Here is a 9,673-nt window from a genome sequence, read left to right on the forward strand (position 1 = left end):
AATACGTAAGAAACGGTCGAGGGTCTTTCGGAAACAACCTCTCTGTCCCCAGGGTAGGGGTAAAGTCTGAATGTACATTACCCTTCCCAGACCCCTTGTATCTGTATTCGGCAATCCAGATACATATCAAATAAAAGTCTGAAATTTTACACAATCCACGTAGAAAAGTTAAACACTTTTTAATATTTCGAATTCAGAGGAACACAAATTTTATATGGACGGAGATGTTGGAAGTCCATGTAATTTGTTGTCAGATGCAAACCCAGGAAGAGAATTTTGAGATTAAAATGTTGCAAACTTGGTTTTGTGTTTAACATTATGTTCCTACAGCAATGCAGACGTCCAAGATACCAGTGCACCTATGGAAAAGGAAAAGAACTAAAGTTGGACGACACTAAAGGTACTGGTTTAATCCACAAAAAATCTCGACAAGTCCAAACCATGAGTCTCTGACTCTCTGTCACGTCACGTATGCTATATTAGTCATTTGTTAGTAGTATGTACACAAATGAATTTACCCTATATTTCTAGTCAACATGGGATAGCACACTGCATCCGCTTAGTTATCACAAACTACACCTGATGGTTGTCTAAAGCACAAATTAAACTACCTGATGGTTGTCTAAAGCTCAATAGCGATGGATGTAGCAAAGGAAACCCAGGGTTAGCAGGTGGAAGAGGATGCTTAAGAAATCAATATGGAGACCTCATTATGGATTACTCAACTTTTTTTGGCTCTTGTATTAACAATATGGCGGAAGCAAGGGCTACTTTAGTAGGTTTAATTTGGTGTATTGACAATGGATATAAAGAGGTCGAAATTGAATCTGACTCTCTAATCCTAATCAATGCAATAAACAATCAGGCTGGAATACCTTGGCAGATTGCCCATTTAATTGAACATATCAGAGAGATTAGGCAGGAAGGCCACATTAAGTTGTCACACTGCTACAGGGAAGCCAATTGCACTGTCGACTTGCTAGCTAATTGGAGCTTACATAGGAAATCTTCTACTTTCTTCATGGAAGCTAACACTTTACCTATGAAGGTGAGAGTTGCTTTGAAGAATGACAGAAACCAGCTGGTCAACTTCCGAATTAGGACTACCAAAAAGTCATTCAATGCTTAGCCTTACCAATTTTGGCTTGTCCTATTGAGGAGATTTTTTTTTTTTTTTTTTTTTTGGCCTTCACATGCTTTTAAGTTGGAGCTTTAGCTATTTATTTCTCTGTTTTGTGCTCCTCAGCTTTTAACTAAGGGGCCAATTAGCTTAGTTTTATCAATCCTTCTTGTATCGAATCCCTCCCTTTTTATCGTTTTAATATAAAGGTTAAGGTCATGCCTAACCTCTCACCATAATGGTGATATTAAGTGGAAAAAAAAAAAAAACTAAACTACAACTATTGTTGAAAATGCTAATGCAACATCCGGTTTGTTTTCCATGTTGTCTTGAATGCATGCCATGGAACTGTAGGAAGATCAGGGGCGGAGCTAGAGGCTCGCGTACAAGTGTGGCCGAACCGAACCCAGTGGTTTTAGTCCAAACCTTGTCTTTGTTTAATAAATCTATTAAGTATGTAAAAATATTAAATATAGAACCCAGTTAGTATCACATGATGTTGCTATTTTTAAATTTTAGAACCCATAAAGTTCAAATCCTAGCTCCGCCTCTGTGTAGGATGATGATGAGTTTGTTGTATGGATGCTCGATGCATCACTATTAAAGTATGTCACCTTCAACTGATAGCATATTCTTCAGTTGCTTCTATCTTGCCTTCCAAGAACGCAAACTCAGAAACCAAAGCCAAGTGATCACTACCCATTCTCTGCATGCCCCAGAAATTCAATTCAAAATTGGCTTAAGCAAGAAGTTAAATGCAGATATTACACTCAAAAGAAATATATATATATATATATATATATATATATATATGTATAATGAGATCCAGGAGGTGCAAGCTCTATTTATTAACGCGAGAGAATTGCAATTTACTTCCAGCTCCTTTTCCAGCATATAAAATACAAGTTTAATGCTTCAGTATAAACAAAGATGTTGCGACAAGGTTTTGGGAAACCAAAGGACTCGCTATGGCTTCTTGAAGGACGACCTTATTCCAAACGTGCAATCAAACGCCTGAATATTTTATAGGTAAAGCAAACAAATCCAAATTCACTATTTTCATTATAAGTTGGAGAAATCCATTTCTAGCACAATACTTTATGTTTTGCAACCTTAGTCATGTCTTTGGCCAAATCTGATCTGTCCTAGTTAACAGCCTCAGGGTACTATATCAGAAGGATAATACCTTGAAGGGAAGACCACCTGTTTTCTTCAAGATATTAATTGGTAAAGTATCTAAAACTTTTGTGGCTACAAGACCATCAGAATACCTGCATTGTGGTGGATTTTACTATTAGTGCGTACTCTTGTCATTAAAGTTAGCAGAAAAATATAAGTAGCAGTATCTACAGCATTAGTACCACAAATAATCGACAGTTCCCAGAAACTTCGAGTGGTAAGATGTGGCTAGTGGTTCACCATTGTCATCCCTTGTTGTTTGAGATCCCTAAGAAAAAAGAAGAGGTAGCATTCTGTCTAAGAGGAATATACAAGGGAATAAATGTCAACTGTGGGTAAAAAGGACAAGTCGTACCTTCACCATTGCATAAGAACTGTTTAACTTCAAAGGGTGCAAAGCTATGTGAGATTTAGGAGCGCCAGTTGCAACATTCATCTCCTCTTCGCTCCAGCTAGAATTCAAGAATCTGAAGTCAATTGCATGCACACAACAAATTCTAAATCACAATCACATGAAAATTCAAAGAATTCAGTTTTTTCTCAAAAGTAAACAAATTGACATCAGAAATCTCAAATATCAACACATTAAGAATACAACACACTCAGAGAATTTAAGGGCATTAATAGTCGACCCCAAATAAATGCAACGACAACCAACGTAACAAATAGTCAGAGGAGTGTGCTTGGGCAAGAGCACTACTAGGATGGGTGACCCCCTGGAAGTCCTCGTGTTGCATCCCTCTACCTAATAAAAAAATAAATAGTTAGAGGAATTATTTGCATGTCTTATTTTCTTTTTTTCCATCAAGTTTCTAAGCCTTGCGTAACTGTCTAGTTTACTTTCCCTTACAAAAAAAGGCTAGTTTACTTTAAAGTATCAAGAGTTTGACCATATACCACAGTATAGTGAAGTTGAGAGAGAATGAGAGAAGACGTTCGTTCTTAGAAAACACCACATTATTTTCTCATGAAACACAAACGGAAGCAACTTATGGCCCCCTAGGTTTTATGAACACTGCTATGTACACTCTAGCTATCGGAATTTATAGGAGCGCATAGACTTTCGAAAGACATAATAAGTACTGACAGATCTAAGCTTCACCTGTCCATTAGAACAAACAAAATCCCCTTTTCTCTTCCAAGACCAAGAACTTGAGAGGGATGGCATTGTCTCTGACCAGATAACTCTCTTCGGTTATGTAGCATGAGATTGAGCTGCAATATAAAAAAACAAATCCTATGAGAAGCAAGCAACTCCTCCAAAAAGCATGCAGTTCATATGAATTAAGAAGTACTTAATATTGCATCAACGGATGCTGAATTGGGATCTGCATATTACCTCAGATGATGACAAGAATTTGTAGATTGGACTCTGTCACAAGGGATAAACAAATAAGAATTGTTCCAGCAAAGTGAGTTTTGAAGATAAATTTCAGTGATCCACACCTGGGGAGTGCTGTTATAATCACCTGCAAGCACAATAGGTGCAGTGTCCCACTTTTCTGAAAGTATGTGAGCCCTTGATGAAAGAAAGCGAATCTGAAAGGAAGAATATTCAGCAAAAAAGTAACAGCATGGAGACAATTGAAGGAAAATTGAAATCATTTGCACCACTCTCCAATATATTGACAGTTGGGGAACTTAAACAGTTTATGTCTAAAGTTAAGCATGCTACCAGAAGAGGAAAAACATCCATTTTGTAGCAAGAGCTAGAACCCGATTACCACAATGTAGCACATATATTTTACCATCGTGCATGAAAAAAGGTTAAGAAAATGTCTTTCTTTACAAAGAGAGACTGTTCAGATGTCAAGTGGTGTGCAGATGGAAACAGGATTGAAGTCCAAATGAATAAGAGACACTCTACCCATGTACCTAAGCAGTAAGAGCTATGGAGAACAACTATTTGACAAGTTGATTTTTCCATTTATATTTCACTTGAATTTTCTAATAACCAGATAGGATGCACTCTTCCAGTTTGAGACAATTTGAAAGCCATTTGATCCAGAAACCTCCAGCAACAAATTTCAATATGCGAACAGAAGACAAATTTAATCCCATCAAACAAAATTTTCAAAAAATAGAAGGAATTACTATATGTGCATTGAAATATGCATTTTCAAAAAATTCTAGTGTTTATAACAATTAGTGGCCAATGTAATTTGCATTACCAAACCATGCACTAGAACAAGTAGTTTAGGCTTAAAACACAAAGAGAGATTTCCATCCCTTGGACATGCTAGTGTTCTTTGTCTAACTATTGTACCTTGTCAAGGTAAATTGCCATGTAAGGTCAGTTGCCAATCAAATACTAACATGCAAAAAATAGAGAGTTAACTCAGAATGCAGGATATTACTTGACCAAGCTTAACATCTCCACGGCTTGGATTATATAGCACATGAATGTTCCCAACTACTAGCCTCCCTGACTGGGCTTCATGCATCTGTCTGTACCAGATGAAGTTAGAGATACAAAATCGAAAGAGATATGATTAAATAAGAATGAAACTAAGAAAAAACTGTGATCTGGACAAATCGCTCTGGGAAATGAAATCAGAAGAAACATCCAGTTCAGAATAGTAGAGATATGCTTACAGAGATAAGCAAAATCAAATGCTCCAGATCTTAACTACCTGCATAGTTCTAATTGGTAGAAAGCTTGACCTACTAGAAGTGATCTACACTGCTAAGCAAGCAGGAAGTCTTGGATAAGAGGTCTTAAGCCATTAGCCGTCACATATGCATATTCCACAGAACGTGAAGCCTGATGAGCTTTGGATTAACCACTGAGCACTAGTTAATTCCTTATATTTAGGTTGTCGTCCAGTTTATCTCATATTTTTAGTTTGGTTATCTTTGTCTTATTTCTCCTTCACATATTTGAACCCCAACTTACGGATTATCCAAATTTTGAGCATTCTTACATCACTCTCACTTGTCACATCTACAGGCTATATGAAATTACAGTAGGTAAAATAAAATTGAAATTTACAACTGCTACCTTAAAAACAGAGAGCTGAGCGACATTATCCCGGAGACCATACTGCCTATACTCAATGCTTTCACCCTCTAACAACTGAAACCTGGCATTAGCAAGTACTCATTTCAGTCCAAACAAGAAAAATGATCCAGGTACTAACTGTGAGGTACAATATTTACTTATAGCACTTACTTATCAGCTTTCCAAAACATAGCACAGCCATCAACAGAACCGCCCGTGCGCCTCTACCATGGTCAAAGTAACACATGTTAATATTTTCCAACAGCAAGTCTTATACTGAATGATGATACAATTTTCCACTTATTTCAGTTTGGAGGGAGGCTGGCGGGTTTAGAGTGGAGTAACCTTATGGGAGCCGAGATATCCAGCTTTCTCCAAAACGTTTAGTAGATCATAATACTTGTCCACCTCCTAATCAATCACATTAATAGAATTCTTCAATTAGCTTCATATCCAAAACAAGGACATATTTAAATATATTAATACGCAAGAGGCAATTGTAATTACTTGTAGGCAAATTATATCAGGATTTAGTCCGAGGAGTTCTTCACAAATAACTCTTTTGCGATGGTTCCAATCTAAGTAATTCGAAGGAACATTTCTGTAGAGATCTCCATGTTTCGACATATTCCTGTCTCCCAATATGTTATACGAAACAACGGTAAACCTTTCTGCTGCACCAAATTCCATACACTAAATTAAACTTCAGCATTAACAAAAAATACAAGCAACATGCAGTTAGTTGACCAAAGGGACTGACCTTGAGGTGGGACAGTGGAAAGAGCATCCCCTTCCACCCAATGGCGGACAATGTCCGGTGCTGAACTGAGCTGTCTGCGATGTTCAGGGTTGTACCGCCGCCGGCTGTAGGAAGCCGTCGGCGAAGAGGTGTAATTACGAGGGAACTTAATATAGCATAAGTTGAATATAGGCCTTAAGCAGCGAGTGGCGGCGTTGCTGATTAGCCTGGGCGTGGTTAGACACGGAGAACCGGCTCTGCAGCAGCCCATAGGAAAGAGCGTAACTATGAATCGACCGGTAAAGCCGAGGACGGTGAGTGGTTAAGCGCCACAGTGACCAAAGGTCGTTAAGAGACCACGCATCAAGTGACGCCTTTTCTTTTTTCTTTTTCATGTTATAACGTAAAGCAAGCTTTTTTATTGGAGAAAAATTATTACTATCATGCCATTTAATAAATTAGTATTAAGGTACGCACTTTGCGCGTGTAAATTATCTTAATGAATATAATTTTTTTAATTATATTATTATTAATTATGTATATTATGGTATGAGATAGATTATATAAACTAATGTTGATAATAGTTACTATATCATATTTACCTAAAATTTCTTGATCATGTGTACTATGCTTTTCATCATTATACACGGTGATATTTGATTCAATATATTCATCCTCCCAATGCAACTTTACAATGGTCGATATAAAAAAATAATTAAATTAGTAACGATAAACAATTTTTTAAAGAATGTGTACCTCTAATTCTTCTCTATTTCTATTTTTGAGATAAATTCAGAAACCTCTCCCAAGTTTCGCTTTGTGACACTAGTAACTCTTGTGGGTTATGATATTACAACTTACTTCCCTTCTTTTGATTTTCTTGTAATGTATCTATTATTAATAAAAAAAAATTATAACATGACAAATTTACATTTCCATTTTGAACATCCTCTCCTTTGGATTCAAAAAGTTTTGTCTTTTTCCCCATTTCCAATGGTGTCATCAAATTGGTGAAGATAATTTAGCAAACTTGATAGGCGCTCGTGTCGTAGAAGTTAGATTGGCTATACGAACTTTCAGCTGATTGGAGGGGTTGTCACGACCCAAATTCCACTAAGGGTCGTGATGGCGTCGGACATCGCTGTCAGGCAAGCCAACCAAAATACTTAATTAAATTCTCGTTTTAATAATTTTGAAAACTATGATTTTCTTTCAATTTTACCAGTAAAAGATAATCGTTTCACATCAAATATGAATGTTAAGAAGTTAATACAAGATACACCATAATCATCTCAGAACCCGGTGTCACAAGTGCATGAGCATTTACTAGGGAATGAAATAAAACACAGTAACTATCCGGAATACAAATGGATAGAAATAAAAAATACAGTAAAATACTCTAAAGGGGACTCTGCTGGCTGCGGGTCGTCTCGATAAATGCAACTCACCTAAGTCTCCGTATCAACCATGCCGCTATGCCACTAAGCCACTAGCCACACATGAACATGTGCAACAAAAATGCACAGCAAGTGTAGTATGAGTACGAAAACAACCTGTACCCAATGAGTATCCCGTCTAATCTTGAATAAGTAGAGACGAGAGGTCGACTTCGACACTTACTAATGGTCCGATGATAATATAGTAAAAGTGTGAGGAACTCATGGATTCCATAAAGTAAAATTTAACTCATAAAGCCGGAAAGCAGGTAAAGAACTTCTCAAATAATAAAGGATTTCCTAAGATTTACTTTTCATTATCTTTATCAATTTACCTCTGGCCAGGAAAGGCAATTATCAACATTTAAAATTATCAGGCAAGCAATACAAGCATGCGCATATCATGTCGAGGTCGTACGGCCCGATCCAACATAAATGTAAAATGTGCACTGCCGAGGGTCGAACGACACGAACCATAGATGCATCTATTACCGCGCTCGCGAATCATACATGCGACGCGGTCAAATTTAAATAAACAATCACCCTGCTCGCGAATCATACATGCGACGCAAGTACACATAGAAATACATGCTCAAATAGCCAATTAAGAATTTATCGGGGAACGTTTATCCAAATAAAAGTCAATTCTCTTTTAATGATTTAAGAAAATAAAGTTTAATCCTTTTAGAAATTCATTTACCGATTCGATAGGATTTAAGCAACTCAACTGCCAACAAAATTACAGATTTTTCAAGTATAGCATGTTTTTGGGTCCTAGACTACCCGGACTAACATATAATAGTAGTTACGCACGGATTCTCGTCACCTCGTGCGTACATAGCCCCCACAAATAGAAGCACATAACCAATTATTTCACCTATGAGGACAATTTCCTCTTACAAAGTTAGAAAGGAGACTCACCTCGCTCCGAAGATCCATAACCGGCATTCAACGCCTTCCGAAGACTCGAACCGATGCTAAATGCTCCAAAACTAGCCAATAATTATGCAAATCCATTAATATATGTTCAATTACTCATTACAATCCAATTTATAATAATTCCTAACCCCGATCGAAAAGTTGACAAAATTGCCCTCGCACCCACGTGCCCGGATTCCGAAATTTCTCGAAGATAAAGTTTACCCATGAACTTATGAACTCAAATACATGATTTTCTCTTAATTCCATACCTAAAATCGTGGTCAAAATTCAAGAATACAAATTTCTAGGTTTTCCCTCAAACCTCAAGTTTCTACCAATTTACATGTTAAAGTCCCTACACAATCGATATATTTAACTCAAGATAGGTGGGGTTAGCTTACCTTGTCGTTGATGATGAAAAACCCCCACTTGAAGCTCTCCAAAATCGTCCACACCGAGTGAAAATGGGGGGAAAATGACCAACCCCCGATTTTAAAAGAATACACTGCCTCCAGCATTTCCGCACCTGCGGTCACTTGACCGCTTCTACGATTCCGCAGGTGCGACCCACTACCCGCTTCTGCGGTTTCTCACAAGGCTGCCCTTTCGTCTTCTGCGCCTCAACCACCGCAGGTGCGGTCCCGCTTCTGCGGCTACATGACCGCATATGCGGTCTCTTCACTTCTGGCCCAGCACAACATCTGCGTACCTCCTAGCCGCTTCTGCGGCCAAAACCTCATAGGTGCGGTTACACCAGATACCAGCTGCTTCAATCCTTCTTCAAAATTCAAATTGATCTGTTAACCATCCGGAATCCACCTGAGGCCCCAGGGACCCCAACTAATCATACCAACGAGTCCCAAAACACATTACGGACTTGCTCGAGGCCTCAAATCGTATCAAACAACGCTAAAATCATGAATTGACCTCCAATCCAAGATTAATGAACTTTAGAATTTCAAACTTCTACATTCGATGTTGAAACCTATCGAATCACGTCCGATTGAACTCAAATTTTGCACACTCGTCATATTTGACATTACGGACCTACTCTAACTTTCAGAATCGGACTCCAACCCCGATATCAAAAGGTCCACTTCCGGTCAAACTCCTCAAAAACTTTCAAATTTCTATCTTTAGCCAAATGACTCCAAAATGACCCACGGACCTCCGAATTCACTTCTAATCGCGCTCCCAACACCAGAATCACCAGACAGAGCTATTACCAGACTCGGGATCCCAAATAGACCTTGATAACACTGAAATGCACTTCAATC

General features: G+C 38.0%; 2 protein-coding genes across 4 annotated transcripts; one reads left to right on the forward strand and one right to left on the reverse strand.

Annotated features, from left to right (window-relative positions):
- Window positions 1-751: 751 nt before the first annotated feature.
- Window positions 752-1,129, forward strand: LOC138888585 (uncharacterized). Its single transcript, XM_070170474.1, has one exon. It carries the CDS (start codon window positions 752-754, stop codon window positions 1,127-1,129), a length of 378 nt encoding a protein of 125 aa, XP_070026575.1.
- Window positions 1,130-1,512: 383 nt separating this feature from the next.
- On the reverse strand, window positions 1,513-6,432 carry LOC104237363 (carbon catabolite repressor protein 4 homolog 3-like). 3 transcript variants are annotated; one of them, XM_009791499.2, is made up of 13 exons: window positions 6,061-6,432; window positions 5,808-5,971; window positions 5,646-5,711; window positions 5,472-5,524; window positions 5,301-5,382; window positions 4,657-4,743; window positions 3,746-3,838; window positions 3,639-3,671; window positions 3,402-3,514; window positions 2,655-2,766; window positions 2,482-2,567; window positions 2,307-2,391; window positions 1,513-1,826 (listed from the first exon to the last, which is right to left on the reverse strand). In XM_009791499.2, exons 1-13 carry the CDS (start codon window positions 6,308-6,310, stop codon window positions 1,737-1,739), a joined length of 1,314 nt encoding a protein of 437 aa, XP_009789801.1. In that variant the 5' UTR covers window positions 6,311-6,432; the 3' UTR covers window positions 1,513-1,736. The 3 variants fall into 3 exon arrangements, with proteins under 3 accessions (XP_009789801.1, XP_009789802.1, XP_009789800.1); XM_009791500.2 differs by having other exon boundaries at window positions 2,655-2,751; window positions 5,808-5,974; window positions 6,061-6,413; XM_009791498.2 differs by having other exon boundaries at window positions 5,808-5,974; window positions 6,061-6,413.
- Between the last annotated feature and the right edge of the window lie 3,241 nt (window positions 6,433-9,673).

This window comes from Nicotiana sylvestris, chromosome 3 (genome assembly GCF_000393655.2).
Source record: "Nicotiana sylvestris chromosome 3, ASM39365v2, whole genome shotgun sequence".
Lineage (NCBI taxonomy): Eukaryota > Viridiplantae > Streptophyta > Magnoliopsida > Solanales > Solanaceae > Nicotiana > Nicotiana sylvestris.